The following is a 16548-nucleotide window of genomic DNA, read 5'->3' on the forward strand; positions in this document are numbered from 1 at the left end:
CCGCTGACCCGGAAGGGGAATTTCCAGTCCGCCTACCAGAAGTGAGTGTAGTGCTTAGCGGAGGACCCACCAGGGATCCCCGCGACCTGTGTGCAGCATCTACAGATTTGTCACCTTAGGAGTTTAGGACTTTCTGAGCTGAATACCTTTCCCGACAACAAGGGCAGAGCCGTACCTGATACCCAGAGCACATTCTGGAGGAGTTACTGAGTGACATGGTCTTGGCCCCATTCCCAGGTCGGGGGTCCCCAAGCCTCGCTGTGGCCCGTGAGCATCCCTCTCAGTTCTTTCTGAGTCCCTGCTTGGGCATCTCTGCTGTCTGCTCAAACTCGGACCCTGCTGAAAACCCGCTGAGGTGGCTGTTGGTGCCAGAGGAAGGTGAGTGCCAGTGGGAGGCTGGGAGGGGCTGGGACCAGGGCTATGGACTACCATACACTTCTCAGTCTCTCCCTCCAGGTTGCTGGTGCAACTGCTCAGAGTGGAAGTTCAAGGTTCCACCTTTCAGCACCTTTTCCCAGGACTGCCAGGTCTTCCAGCTGATTGTCTTCTGCTTTAGGGACCCATGGCTGGTGGGGTCAGAAGCAGGGGATAGGACGTGGCCTGGGCAGCTAATAAGACTGCTAGACTAGGACTGCTCTTGACAAGGCCATGACCAGCTACATGAGGCTTGTGGTGAGCTGCCTGAAGGCAGGCTGGGTGGGGAGGAGAAGCTAGTTCTCTAGAGGGTAGATCAGTTCTCTAGGCCCAAAGGTTGGGGCAGTGCCAGATCTACTGGGCTGTGAGCCAGAAGCTACTTCCTGGCAGTGGTCACCCGCCAATGGCGAGGTCTCCATTATCAGGAAAGGAGGCATGTTTGACCAGGTCCCTTTCCTGGCATATCTGATGGTCTTCACTGAAGGAAGTAGACACTCCCCAAGCTACACCTCTGTTTCTTGGTGGGGGAGTCATGATCCCAGGGCCAGCTGTGGTTCGAGAGGCTTATGATGCTCAAGGTTGTTCAAGAGCTCTGTTAGATACAGCCCTATTAGGGGATGCCTCCTTACTGGAGATCACTGTCAACCTGCACGTTTCCAACAGCCACCCACTCTCCCTTCCCTCCACCAGTACAAGGCCTACCTACAGAACCTGGTGGAGGAATGAATTTCTAAGTCACTGGGGAGGCCTGAGCCCTCACTCCTCATTGTATAGATCCCTTGCCCCTCACCTGGACCAATAAACTGATTCTTGCCATGGGCAAACAAAGAAAAACACCCTCAAATATAAAGCCAAGTATAGATAGTACTGGGAAGACCATACTGCGCTATTGTCCCAAAATATGATTTGCCAAAGATAACCATTGTAAGAATATTTTAGAGGTTGATAGGCAGTGAGACTGCAAGACAAATCCAGTTCATAGATGACCACTTACAATATATATATATATATATATTTATATATATTTAAAGGTTTTTTTTTTTAAAGATTTTATTTATTTGACAGAGAGAGATCACAAGTGGGCAGAGAGGCAGGCAGAGAGAGAGAGAGAGGAGGAAGCAGGCTCCCTGCAGAGCAGAGAGCCCAATGTGGGACTCGATCCCAGGACCCCGAGATCATGAGGCTTAACCCACTGAGCCACCCAGGTGCCCCACAATATATATATATATATATATATATATATATTTTAATATTTCTAGTGGTTGCCCCAAAGTGAAAATCAGGAGGTTCGTGTAACTGAAATATTTTCATGGAGCTTGCAGAGAAGTAAATAGAGTGTCCCAAAGTAGCATGAAAAGTACTATGATTTATAGGTTATCAGGCAAAATCCAAAGATCTGCCAACTCATTAGCAAAGATGAGCTGAAGCTGATCAGTTGCTTTCATGTAGGGTGTGTTCTCAAGGTTGTCACAGTCCCTACCTGACCCATTTCTAAACCAGTCTGGCCCCCTTATGCATCTGAGTTTGCAGTCGTTGATGTCAGTCCTTACAAAGCCCTTCTGTAACATTATGAGTGTTAGGAACACTGCCTACAGTCTTTTTTTCCATTATGTCCATGTCAGTGTATACAACTCTACCTATTTATTCCACTGTGTGACTGTATTATGATACAGATAACCAGTCCTATCCTGCTGGGTATTTCAGTTAGCTCCACTTATCTTCAGTTACAAGCAACAGAACAGTAAATACTCTTGTTTATATCTTTGCATATTTTGTGGGCATTTCTCTTGAATAAAATTCTAAATGGTAAATTTATTAAGTAAAAGGAACACATATTTAAAATTTCTATAGATAATGCCAGAATGGGGCAGTAGGTTTAGAATCTAAGCCTCTTTTTTTAGTCCCAAGCAAGGGACAAGAAGTGGTTGAACTTGGGAGACTAGCATCAAGAGATGAACTGTCTACCATACTTCATACTCCAGTACTCCTATCCCTAGCTAATGGCTACAAAGATGATATTGATGATATTGCAAATGGACCTAGCTATGGACCTAGCTAATGGACCAGGATAAATATATTTAGAATTCTAGCTGAAAAGTTAATTCAGTCATAAACTGGGCATGAAAAACAAAATGAAGTAACAACTCTGGTTATATTTATGACATTTTTCAATTCTTATTAAGAACCAAAGGATTTTTTTACCCAAATGTGTTCATGAGTTTTTAGTTTTTTGACATTTTTATTGTCTAAAAAGGAACTGCCACCTATATTCCCTCCTTTTGTGTTTCAGGTTTTTTTTCCCTTTCTGTTTCTAATAGATTAACCTGATATTACTCTGTGAAGGCTGCTTATGTTTCCAAGGCTTGGGCTCTCCTGTGTGGAAATAAAGATAAAAATTTCCAATCAAAGTGCAATGAAGTATTGATTAAATTAGCCTCTTTTTTTAATGATAAATGCAGCAAATGGGATGACTTGATGGTTAACAGTGCAGACTCCCTGGGCATAAGGCCTGACTTCTCCAAATACTGGCTGGGGCAAAGCATAACCACTCTCTACACCTCTGTCTCCTCATCTATTAAGATGAGAGTGATAATAGGGTTATAGTTCCTTGCACAGAATCTGGCACAAAATAATGTTAATTGTTATTATTTATTCCAACATAATAGCCAACCCCACCCCCTCCTAAAGTTCTACAGGGTGCTGCAGTGCCCATGACCAAATAAGCCTCTGGGCAGCTGCTCTGTGAGTTGACAGTCCTGTCATGGCCAAGTCGGAATGAATAACTCCTTCAGGGAAATACACCAGGAGTTGGGCTCAGTTTTAAACTATACTTTAGATGCAACATGCTAGATAATAAGAGGCCTGGTAAGAGACTAATAGCTGACCTTTACTGAGCACTTATTCTCTGTCACACTCTTTGAAGCATTTTATGAGCATTTTCTCACTCTATGCTCACAATAATCCTATGCAGCCAGCGGTGTTACGACCATCGCTGTTTTCCAGATGAGAAAACCAAGTATAGAGTGTTTAATCAACTTGCTGAAGGTCACACTCTTGTTTAATAAGATGGCACAGACCTTCTGACTCCAGAAGCTATGCTCTTAACCATTAGAATAAATTAGAAACAATTGCAGAAAGAGATAAATCACAGGTAGAACAAAAAAGAGGAATTCAGATGCTGTGGACTGGTATCTTTCAAGCAACTTGTATGCAGCAGACACTATTCTAAGTGCTATCAACATAATTAGGAAGTTTATTACTTAGAGCAAACCTGGGAAGTACATATTATTGATAGCACTTTTATGGATAGGCTTAAGCTGTTGAGTACCTGGGGTCACAGAACTGTTAGTGATAGACGTGAGTTTCCAAAGCATTCCCAAGCTTTCTCCCTAGGAATGCAGTAAGAATTCCAAACACAAGTGAGTCATCCTTCTCACTCAGCAAATATTTATTAAGCACTTACTGGTGTCAGGCACAAATGAACAATACAGGAATGGTTTCTGCACCAGGGAACAGAGATTACGTGGAAGAGAGATATAATTTATAAGGCCAAATGAGTAAATAACATAATATTATATAATTAATGTATAATTAGCACCATTACAGGGCCCAAGAAATGTCTAATTGATTTGACAAATGTTTATAGTAAGTTATAGGAAAATAATTCTAATTCTTAAAAAAAACGGGTGGGGGGAGACATTTGCTTCTCGTGTATTTCATACCCTAGAAGACCTACCTGTTAAGAGACAACAGCTAGGACTAATCAGGGTATTAGGGAATTACTCAGTTTTGCAACTTTCCCACCTGTGATCAAAAGTATAAGATTGTGGTTATGCAATAGCCTAGGCAAACAGTCAGCTTTTGCACAGACTTGCCCTGAGTTGAATAAGAATTAAGGTTGCATCCTGCTCATGGTTTTGAATCAAAACATTTACTGATTTCATCAGAAAGGAAACAGTAAAGGAAGAGAAGGAAGACTGGTTAGGAGTGATCACAGCCCTTTTCTTTTGTAAGGCACAGTATCTGGTGTGGATTAACATCTATGTACAGCAGTTTCGGAGCTTTGTAATTTGTTTTTCTTTTTAAATGGCTGTCTTATCAATGGTAATGTATAGGGTCTTAGTGTTACAGGATTTAACTCCCCCATTGTAAACGTTTTAGTAAATCTATAGTGATTTAAGCCATCTTCTTTATCTTTGAAAATTTTATACCAGTAACATGTCCATTGTAAAAAAAAAATTAGAAAAACACATGAGCAAAATGAAAAAAATTAAATAAAATCAACCGAATAAGTCCAGAGGCCAGAAATTAACTGTTGCTGACATTTTTGCATATATTCTTCTAGTCTCAATAGTATTAAATACTTTGTATTATTATTAAATAACTTGGGCTCATACGCCTTGTAAGTTTCTGTATTCGGTTAATTGTGAATGTCCTTCATGTCATTAAATATACATCTCCACTATCATTTTTGATAGTTGTATAGTATGTGTGTGTGTGTGTGTGTGTGTGCATATCTATCTATCGATCTATATATATCACTGTTTATTTACCCACTCTGTTGTTGTTGAACATTAAGAATTTTTTAACATTTTACTATTATAAGTAATTATATGAGGAACATGGTCGGGTATAAATCTATTAATTAGTATAAATTTCTGGAAGTAATATTTCAGGGCCAGAGAGTAGGGATATATTTGCAAGGTTTTGAATATATAGTTTTTACTGGTTTTCTTTTCTGCCTTTCTTTTTTTTTGACTTTTTATTTTGAAATAATTATAAACACAAGCAGTTGCAAAAATGGTACAGAGAAGTCTCTTACATCCTACAACCAGCTTCCCCCAACATCTTATATATATTACAGTATAAACACTAGGAAATTGACATTGGCACAATACAATAAGTTACAGACTTTACTTGGATTTGACCAGCTGAATTATTTTTTAAGCTGAATTATGTTTTTAATATTAATAGAATGGTAAGAAGCATTCTTACTTCCTACTTTGTCTCCTTGCACAAGTGCCTTTAGACTTTCTTTCTAATCTTGTAAAGAATAAAACTATGTTTAGTAGATTATTGTCTTCTGTTGAAAATGAAGAGGAGGAAATCCAAGTAAGAGCCCCTCACATAGGTGCACAGGTGGTGAACCACCATTTAAGGCACAAGAAATGGTAGGGTTCTGCCCTTCTTTAGGTTCTTCACAGTCATTTTAATTCCTTTATGACAAACTAGAACAGGGTTTCCCAAAATCTGGGAATACAAAATGGTTATCACAGGCTTGTATAGTGAGAAATTTGCCACTTTTTCCTTCACTCCTCTGATTACTTCAAGGAGAAAGCCTCCGTGCATGTCTATGGCAAGTAGCATGAAGATAGGATGCAAATGACTGAAGTTAGGGATACATTGCGTTAAAGCATCTTGGTCCATAAAGAACCAACCAGTCATATGGTCTACTATGTTCTTCTTTGGCTTTAGTTTGGGTTAGAGAAGATAGCTCTTGGTTCTCTTATGGGATCTGCTTTCAAGAAAGAAGAAACATAAGAAGGATCCTACATCTATTAAGCATTTATTATATGCACCATTTCATTGACTCCTCAGAACAAATCAATGAAATAGGTCCTATTAGTAACTTCATTTTATACATAAGGAATTTGCCCAAGTTTTCCATCCTCTGGTAGAGCTGAGATTCAAATCAGGCCTATTGGAGTTTGAAACCATGCACTTGAGTACTGGTTTCTCATTAAACTTAAGGACCATAAGTCATTTCTAGAAAATGCGGGGTGGAGTTATCCTTGCTAGGACTTTGGGTCACATTACTGTGGGTCTAGTGATTGCATACCCTAAAGTACCTCTAGTACTTTATTTATACTGGTGATTGCATACCCTAAAGTACACTCTTCACCTACAGACACCTTCCTGATTGGAGAGGAAATTTCACAGTCAACTTCATTTCAGACCTGCATCTTTCAAAGAAGGAGAGAATGTCTCATAGCCATTCAACCCCTGCCATTCCACTTTCCTTCATTTTTCCACTATTGGAAAGTTTCCCACTTTCCTCCAATCATTCCTCTCCTTGAATATTCCAAAGGTTTTCCAGTATCATTAGAAAACCAAATCAGAGAAGCAATTTTAGCATCAGGGAAACATTAAAGTGAAGTTTCATTTAAGTATTTAAAACATTTCCAAATTTATGCTAGGTACTGAGGAAAGAGAGCAAAGGAGTATAAAACTTGGCTTCTGCCAACAAGAGTCCAGTAACGGTCAAGAAAGTCTTCATGCTACAATGCTTTAGATTTCCAATTACTTTAACCCCTTTGGTGGATTTATGGATTACTTTACAAATGATCAGCTTTAGGGCAAAGATCCTGAGACCACCAAAGTGTTAAGAGCCAGTCAAAACAAATAGCACAATTCTAAAATTATAATTCCAAAATGCAGGTAAATTTGATTGACAAAAATTGCACACTTGTTTTGTGACCCAATTTTAAATTTGAAAGAAACTATGTGAGCCTGAAACAAAGGCTTCCTTGCTTGCTTGCTTGAAGGTAATTTATGTGCGAGCAAGTGTGAAGGATGGAGGAATGATTCAGAGAATAAGGAAGAAACAATATGAGAATACATTACTGTGTTAGCCACTCAATAGCTAAATGGTACTCATCCCACAGAACCTTATGAAGAACCTTATGAAATTTCAGGACTGCCTACTCCAAAAGATGAAAGGAGGAAGTATATTTCCATAGATTTCCCATTAGTCAAGAATCCACAGTTGTGGGTCAGGCTCATATGACTGTGAAGCAAGCTCCCACTGTTATCTTATATTGCAACATTAGAGAAGCTATAGGGCAGGGGGCAAGAGATACATGGCAGGGTCCCGAGGAAAGATACCACCATGTAGTGTACACCTGAATCTGGCAAAATTTCTAAGAAATTTAGCCTAGGAGATGAGGCTAAGAACGTTTGAAGTAGTACCCAAGAGGTGTCCAAGGTAAAAACATTATCAACAGTTTGTTGCCCCGGGGGTGGGAGGGGGTGGGGCAAGAGACCTGGATAGCTCAGTTCACAGAGCATGGGACTCTTGATCTCAGGGTTGTGAGTTCAGGTCCCACGTTGGGCATGGGGTCTACTCAAAAAAACAAAAAACAATTTGGTGTACTTATGCCAAGATACAGTTTTTTAAGAGCATCATTCATTCATTAGTAAACCATTCAAAAGCATTTATTAAACATCAACCACATGCCAGTCACTGGGTTAGGCTTAAGGGAAAGAGCAGTGACAAGACACGTAAGTGCCTTGCTTTTCTTGGAGCTTGTCTGTTTGGGGAATCAGGCATTAAATCATTATAACATAATTACTGAATTATGGTTTTGATAACTGCTATGAAGGATAAGTTTAGGATGATAAACTTTTTATTCATAAGAGTCAAGGGAGGCTTCCCTGAGGAAGTGGCATTTAAACTAAAACTTGCGGGGGTGGGAGGTTAAAAAAAAAAAAAGCAAAGGGTCGGGGAGAGTAACTAGGAAGAGAGGAGGAAGAATATAACTGGAAAATGTTGCAGACAGAATGAAGAGCATGAACAAATACATTCTGGTAGAAAAACAAGCTGTCCTGAGTCAAGAGAGAAAGCCAGTGGGACTGGTGTGGGTGGGTGAAGGGGTGATGTGCAGTAAGTTGAGGCAGGAGAGGTAGGTAGGAGCCAGATTATGTTGGGCCTGGTAAGTCAGAAAAGGGATTTGGGTTTTATCTAAGGTCAACAGGAACCTACTGAAGAGTTGTGAAAAGGGGAACAATATGATCAGATTTAGATTCAGATTTTGTCTTACATAAATGGAGATATACCGGTAAATACAAGCCGCAGAAACTCAAACATCACACGGGTATGGAAAAAGTACAGTCTGTAGTCATTACGTACCAGTACGTAATATAAACAAGAGCGTTGATGAGGTGGGAGGGGTGGAGGTGGTGGACTGAGCCTGGAGTCTGGCAAGGCATGCATAGTTCAACTTTTTGTTTATTTTTGAGGACTACCTGTTCATCTGATTTGATGCCAAGGTAGCATTTGGGTAAGCCAGGATGAAATCCCCATTTACACTCCCCCCTTTTTTTTCAAAAGCTTCAGAAGTTTCTACCAAGACTAACTTCAGGTGTGGGTGGTGTTGGGGACCACCTACAGGGTGTGAATTAGGAGGTGTTAAAAGACCACTCCGGCTCAGTGTAAGCTTTGTCTTAAGATTCTAAGATTCTACCATCACATTTCTATTCTGCTGAATCTTCACTGCCAGATACATGGTGCAGAGCAGCCTACTGGATCTGTGCTGCCTTCCTGGAATGGAACTGGGTTTTTGAGTTTTGTCAGGGATGGGAGGGTTTGAAGCTACTTGAGACCACTGGCCCACCTATGGCATGAAGGTGCATGAGACTGGGCAGTTTCTATCGTCTTGTTTTAGGTTGGCTCTGAGATCAACTGGTGTGTACATATGGACATATGTATAAATGTGTATGGATTTATACAGTAAAGATATATGGGTTTATTTATGGCATGTACCTGACTTTATTATGTGGGAAGCAATAATGGAAAGGAACACAGGCCCTGGGACTGGGCCAACCTGGGTTCAGATCAGAAGCTTTGTAATCCTAGGAAAGTTATGGCACCTACCTTATTGGGTGGTTGGGAGGATTTAATGAGATAATCTATTAAAATCTTAGCTCTGGTCTGTGGCATATGGCAAGTGCTTCATAAATATTACTCTTAAGGTTATGTGTGTGTTTGTCTTTATGCAAGCATGTGTGTGTGTGCACGTGGTGCAGATTTGGGCATCTAAGGGAGACAGAGTGTGTTTAAGAACAAGAGAGGGGAGGAGAGAGAATGTTGCCCACCCCTGCAGCAAGAGTTCTGGCACTGGAGCAGACCTTTCTAGAGGTTGAGGGGACTGTAGGGCAGCTCACAAGAGGACAGGGCTCAGCTTTACCAAGTGGGAAAAAGCACAAGGGACAACAAAGGGCCTCAGACTACAGGAGGCTTCCTGATGAGCACAGAATTTATAAAAGTAGACATTAATTGAAGGAGACAGGCAACAGGGTGGATTTGATGTTGCTAAAACCCCAAAAACCTTTCATAAAAGAGAGAGAAAAAAAGAGTTGAAAATGGTTTCCGGGGACGCCTGGGTGGCTCAGTGGGTTGAGCCGCTGCCTTCGGCTCAGGTCATGATCCCAGCGTCCTGGGATCAAGTCCCGCATCAGGCTCCTTGTTCTGTGGGGAGCCTGCTTCTCCTCTGCCTCTGCCTGCCGCTCTGTCTGCCTGTGTTCGTTCTCTCCCTCTCTCTCTCTGACAAATAAATAAATAAAATCTTTAAAAAAAAAAAAAAAATGGTTTCCGAAATTGACATGTATTCAAATCAGGTCTCTGCTCAGAGGACAGATAACTTCATCTGCTCCATCCCAAAGCTCTCCCCTGTTGTGAATTCCATGCATCTTTGCTTTTTCAGAAATAACATGGAAGAACTTTGTAAAACATGTCACCCACCACCATCTGTTCTGAGGCCTCTTGGTCCCCTCTTAAGATTTTCCCATGGAGTTGTAGCGAAGTACTTTCTGCATCATACAGAATTGTTATCCTTAAGTTGAGAGAGGAGATACAGTAAAAAAAGAACACCAATTTCTAGTCCCGGTTCTGCCCCTAACTCACTGGGAATCTCTTGATCTCTCTGAGCCTAGCTGCCTCATTTGCAAAAGAAGTTGATTGGTCAGCTTGGGTCATTATCTTTTGACTTCCTACCATCCCTGATGAGGTTTACCACCCTTCAACCGTCTCTCCTCCCCTTAAAGCTATATCACCATAAGACACAGTAATGCAGAGCACAGAACACTTGTTTCTTGCTAGCTCTGACTCCTGGAGTAAGTTATTTGACCTCCCTGGGTCTCAGTTTCCTCAACAACTGAGGATAAAGAAGAATGCAGTGTATTAGCAGCTTGCTAAAAGGATTAAATGAGTTAGTATAAGTAAAGTAGAACAGTGCTTAGCGCAGATAAGGGCTACTCTGGGGTTAAGTAATATTATTATGATTATTTACTTTATTAAATACCTATGTAACTTTACATGAAATGTATTATTGATAAATCAAGACATAAAAGTGTAAGCATTATTTGGGCTATAAAAAGAGTCCAGTAGGCACCGGGCAGGGAGAGAGGCTGGAACCATTCCTTTTTCAAAGCCCTTCTGTGCTTTGATTTTTCAAAAATGTGTATGTGCTACCATGATACTTTTTTTTTTTAAACTTAAAGAGTTTTAGCAAAGAGATCACAAAACTCTGTCTCAAATCTACAAATTCAAAGAATAACTATGTTTTTAAGGAGCAGTACTTTTTAGGTGGCTGGCTTATCTTTGTTATAGCTACCATTAATATGTTTGACCTTTTCAGCAAATCCTTATAAAGGTTTAAAATAAACACAGTCACCTTGGCATGTGTATAACTGAGCATGTTTTAACTTCTGGGAAAGGAGACAAAATGAGAAAAGTGAAAATATGAACTGTAAATATTTAGCCTTAAGGGTTGGCTTACATCTTGTCCCTTATAATCTTTTCCCAGAAATCAACTCAGTTACGTGAAGGGAAGATCAGGAGCAGACAGTGAACTCAGAGAACAGTGCTGCTGACTGCCAGGCAGCGAAAGCGTTAACAGGGCTGAGTAAGGCGATCCCTGAAATGAGTAAGACTCAGAGTTGTTAAAGTTTTTAAAGCGCAGCAGCAGCAGCAGGAGCAGCGGAGGCTCCTGGGGAAAAGGCAGCCAGTGGGAGGGAGCCTGGCCAAGCAGAGGATCGCGCTGAGCTGAACTCAGCTGGGGTTACAAGCTCAAGGTTAGTGGCCCCCCGCACGTCTCCCCAGAGCTAACGTCTTTGGAGAGTTGTCTCAGGAAGGCAAGGCGCCATCTCTCATCCTGGTGTGTCAGGTTCTCTTTGCTGACTGGTGGGGCCACCCGCCCTCCCGCCAAACCTTCCAGGCTGCTGTGCACAATTTTGGCACTTGTGAGGGACAAGTGACTTCTTCCCAGGAGACTTCTCTCAACTGGAGACTTCTTTCCAGATGTCTAAGAGGAAACGGTTTCCGGAATAAGGGTGTTTTCAGACCACACACATACACTCACGAGCACGCGCAGGTACAGCAGCAGGCGCGCGCGCGCGCGCGCACGCGCACACACACACACACACACACACACACACACACCTGTATACACTGCTCCATCTTGATTTTTTGCAGGTTGTGACCACAATCCAGAATTCCTGTCTCCTTCAGGTGAAACTGAGAACACTTGTCAAAGTAACTAAACAGGCCGTGTGACTTCATCTTGTGGGAGGAATATTGTCTCGGAGGCTAGAATAATCAGAGAAGAAAAGGAAGGGGAGAGGGAGGGAGGGAGAGAAGAAGGGAGGGGAAAAAGCTTCCAAGCATCCTGGCATGTAGTTAAGGCAAACAATTTTTGAAAATAGGTTTCTCATAGATATTTTTCTTGAACATTGCTAGAACAACATAATGGGGGAGGATGTATAGTGAAGGAAATAATTCTACATCTGTATGAGATTCAGATAAACATATCAATGTAAATTTGCCTGCTTGTGCTGGAGATAACAGATAAACCTAAGAGAAGAAGGCCTAGATAGCTTCATAGAAGTGGCATTCTGAGGAGGCCTTGATTTGAGAACCGAAACCGATTGTCTGACGGGGAACAGAAGCTCCTTCCAAGCCCTAGGTGGGAGAGAGGCGCACATATGCCACTTCAACCAGCCACTCTTGTCTCCACTCTTGCTTGCACACAGAAAAGCAGTGAGTAAGTCGTCAGTCACTGTGCTGAATGCTCCCTCTGAGATCCAGCAGGCAGGAGTTGAGCCTTCTACCTGCTAGCACTGAATCAGAATGAGTCATTTGAAACTTGGGTGCTGGAACAAAGTAACTTGCAGACTGTCTCATGAGACACTGCCTCCTTGTAGGTGGGATATACCTCCCGGAGCAGTCACATTCTTTTCCTCTCTTCCTTTCTCATTCAAACAGGCAAGAATTCTGAGGCTCCCAAGAGACCGGATTTACCTCCCTAGCCCAGCTCACCCTACAATGCCGACTTTCCCCCTCCAGGTCAGGACTGGAGTTTTAAAATAAAATGGATGATCTGACGTTACTTGATCTTCTGGAGTGCCCCGTGTGCTTTGAAAAGCTCGATGTCACAGCCAAAGTCCTCCCGTGCCAGCACACCTTCTGCAAACCATGTCTCCAGAGGATTTTCAAGGCCCACAAGGAGCTGAGGTGCCCCGAATGCCGGACCCTGGTGTTTTGCAGCATCGAGGCACTGCCAGCCAACCTGCTGCTCGTGCGTCTTCTAGATGGTGTGCGCTCGGGGCAGAGCTTGGGAAGAGGGGGCTCCTTCCGCAGGCCCAGCGTGCTGACCCCTCAGGACAGCAGGAAAAGCAGGACTAACCCCAGAGGTCTACAGTCCAGCCCTTTCCGCCTGGTGCCTAATATCAGAATCCACATGGATGGGGTAAGAAAGATCTTATTTGTTCATATCATGTCCATTTAGAGGTTGGATTTGTGTATACCAGCAGCTAGGGGTTATCTTCCTGTGGTTAGGTTTCAAAGAGCGCCGCCACTGATTCCCCAGAGATAAGTTTCTGTGGGCAATGATCATTTTACCAAAACCTGGTGGAATCCTTAGCCTGTCTCATCCACCCAGGAATTCTTAGAATTGTTAAAGTCTCCTAGGCTCCTCCTGCTTCTTGTCTAGAAGGTAGTAGCACAAAGAAAGCCTTCGTGATTATTTTTCACCTTTCACTTCTGCTGTTTGCATCCAAAGCAGTGCATGGGAAATACACGGAGGAGGGGAAAAAGAAAGAAAAACAAATCCAGCTGCCTTTTGCTTTTGAGATCTTTGAGAAGTTAAATGTCAGGTTTTGTTTTAATTTTACCCAACCCCATCTTCCCACCCCATGTCCTAAAGTGCTAGTATGACAGCGCTCATTCATGATGCATTCGGGAAGCTATCAAGATAACTTGAACGCCCGAAGACTGTGCGGGAGGAACGCATATCCGTGGGTGGACTGCTTGATAGGAAGGCTGGGCTGTGAAGTACGACACGTGTATACAGCAGCCCTGCAGATATCTTCCTTTACAAAATCAATCAAACGTACTTAAATTGCTCCTCAGCGGCTGCCATGACCGCAAGGGCCCAGGAGTGGCGCATGTGAGATCCTAGTCATGTGTTTGGTGTTTGGATAGTGCGAATCGCTCTGGCCAGCCGTGCACAGGGATCCAGAGGTCTCCATCTGATGTGGCTGCGAGCCTTTTGTGGGAAACTGTGTTCAGGGCACATCTCAAGAGGAGGACGCAGTCCTTGTGAGTCCTGTGGGATTATGCACACTGTAACCCCAGGAGTCACTGTGTCAAAGTAGACGCAGAAAGCCATGACCTGGGTGGCCGGCACACTTAGGGAGTCAAGGCTGGCTTCTGTGAAGTCTTACCTAATGCGAACCGCTTTAAAGCGAAAGCAGAGTCCCTCAGCTCCATTGTGAAGAGTAACAGCGGGTGGAAGGGTCATCGCGGATTCCTTCCCGCACAGGAGAATCGGCTTATGATGTGCTGTCAGGACACTTCTAAAATGTTCCTTTCAACGGCTCACCCCCTCCTTCTGTTCAGGGCATCTACTGCCCTTACAGTAGGGGAATGTGGCAATGGTCGAAAACGTGAGCGGGAAGAAGCGGGCATTGGTGTGATTTCTTCACTGCAGACTTTTTATTGCCATTGTGCTCCTCTGTGTGACCACATTCCAGAAAAGGGCTTGGCGTCCTTCTTTCTTTCAGGCTTCCTGTTAGCCCAAGGACTACTCATCAATCAGAATCCACAGGCCTGCAAAACGCAGGGTGTGGGTAGGCAGCAAACTTCTCACAAGTGCCTTGTCTGTAGAGAATAGGGCTCCATCGGAGGTCAGCAAATCCTCCTTTGAATTTCTAAGACACAGCAACCTCCCCTCCCCCACCCAGCAAGGTCTGACTTGGCTCCTGGTGGAGTATCTTCACCGCTAAGAAAGTGTTGCTAGACTGGGAGGAGGCAAGTCCCTAACCTCTTGGAATGTTTTTGTTCAGGTTTTTATCTTTTTTGATGTGGCTGTGTTAAGAAAAGGTAGCCACAGATGTATCCAGGGCTGCCAAGTTTTTGAACCGTAGAAGATTCCCAGCCCCTCCTGGCATAGGGAGCTGTGGGACTGAGAGGTGGTGATATGTAAGAGACAGCCGGTAAGATACTGCATGTCCCTGGAACTCTTTCACAAGGACTTGTAACATCAGACAAAGGTGCCAGTGACGGGGTCGTGCCCATCATCTGAGCCGCACTGGAACAAGTCCTTGTTGGGAGGCAGCAGCCCAGAAGCAGGCTGTGGGCGGCCGCTGCTTTCAGGCAGGCTCTGCCTTAGTCCAGATACTCCGCAAGAGAGCAGAGCTGGCAGCCTCCCCCAGCCACCCCCGCTGCCTTCATTTTCTTAGCCATCCTTCCTTACTTGAAGTGGCTCCTCTCATCCCTTTTGCCTCTCTCAATGGGGCTGTGAACAGACCTGTTCCTGGATGTAAATATGGTTGTCATTCTGCAGCCTGTCTCTGCTTCCAAGAATGTAGCTGTCTTTCCTGTGAGGGCACAAGCAGGCATGCCTCCCTCAGTGAAGAAAACTGAGTCTTGTCTGGGATGCCGCACTGTCCTGAGAGGCAGAGGAGGCACTGGCGTCCTCAGTCAGATCCTCGCCCTCCCTGCCTCCTCAGTTTACCTAGTTCGGTCAGCCCCTAGAAATACTTGCTCCCCACCTTCCTCCAGGACAGTGTGAAAATTATCTTTGCAACACACTCTCAGTGCCTTCGAAAACACATGCCCTATAAATGCAGAGTATCATCATTATCATTAACTTAAACCTGCTATATGACTTTGGACAAGCCACTTAAGTTTGCTGGGTCTTAATTTAAAATTCTATAAAATCAGAAAATATATTGTAAAAACAGAGAGCCATTGTGAGGCTTAACTAATTAGTGTTTACATAGCACGTTGAGATCCTTAGATGAAAGGCATTTGGAAGGTCATTATCATAGTAAACATTATTATTGACTGTCTATTGTGCCCTGCGTGCATGAGGAATTCCACGAGACACAGAAGGAGTGATAGCACTTGGCAGGACAGTGAAATGGGTATTATTACTGAACTTAAGTCTGGGACGAGTCCAGCCCAGGATAATACTTAGTATAAAGTAGTCCCCGAAGAGGGCATAAATAACCTGTTGTCGCGGGGTACCATTTTGTAAAACACCCCTTCCAGGGACCACGAGGTTAACCTGACATTCTCTAAGAGTTCCCTTCACTCCCTGTCTGGGAGTTCGTGAAGCCCAAAGTCTGTTCTGCTCACCCAGGCTCGTCTAATAGACGAGCTCATCGGGATTTTCTGTTGGCTCAAAGAGGCCGGGTGCTTCTCGTGCCAGCCAGCATGCCAGATGGATCCAATAGTCCCACTTCCTGGTGCCAGCCAATTAGAGGAAAAACAGTCCATTGTGCCTACCTGTCCAAAACCCTCCCAAGTCTACTGGGTAAAAAGAAAACCTGAGGCATGGCCGTCGGTTCCTACAGCATGCAGTTATTTCAGACCAACAGGTGAGATCAACAGACCCTTGGACAGCCCCCCGCCGCTCAAACCCTACCAGTTCTTACTGCTTCCCTCACAGCAGTTAGGCGGAAGGAACTTTGCATTGCCTTCGAGAAGATTACAGCCTCCTGAATAGCTGATCTCTCTTCCTCCTTACTGTGAATTTTTAGAAATGTTTCTGAATTAAGACAGGCAGGAAAGCAGTGAAGCTTGCAAGCTTAGATTTGAAAAATGTAAGAATTCAAATCCTCCTGCTGCTGCTCAACAGTTGTGTACTTTGGGTGAGTCCCTTGAACCTCAGGGCCTCAATTCCCCATCTGTGAATTGAAGATAATAGTAGCGCCTACTTCAGAGGGTTGCTGGGAGAAATAAATGAGGTGACTCATGTCAATTAGCTCTTAGCACGGGGACTGGCTCATGCTCGGCAAATGTTAGCTGGTGCTGTTTTTGAAGTGACTCAGGACTTTTCGCTCTACATTGCG

General features: G+C 43.5%; 1 protein-coding gene and 1 pseudogene across 1 annotated transcript in view; both read left to right on the forward strand.

Annotated features, from left to right (window-relative positions):
- The first annotated feature begins 215 nt into the window (after positions 1 to 215).
- Positions 216 to 1140, forward strand: LOC111156898 (annotated as a pseudogene).
- A 10017-nt stretch (positions 1141 to 11157) lies between these two features.
- Positions 11158 to 16548, forward strand: part of LOC111156952 (SH3 domain containing ring finger 2) — a 123830-nt gene continuing 118439 nt past the window's right edge. The window contains exons 1-2 of the mRNA XM_022518123.1: positions 11158 to 11265; positions 12455 to 12938. Coding sequence (XP_022373831.1) covers positions 12561 to 12938 — 378 coding nt within the window. The 5' untranslated portion in view covers positions 11158 to 11265; positions 12455 to 12560. The remainder of the gene's footprint in view (positions 11266 to 12454; positions 12939 to 16548) is intronic.

Source organism: Enhydra lutris, unplaced genomic scaffold (assembly GCF_002288905.1).
Source record: "Enhydra lutris kenyoni isolate GAN:26980312 unplaced genomic scaffold, ASM228890v2 scaffoldscaffold50, whole genome shotgun sequence".
NCBI classification, from domain to species: Eukaryota; Metazoa; Chordata; class Mammalia; order Carnivora; family Mustelidae; genus Enhydra; species Enhydra lutris.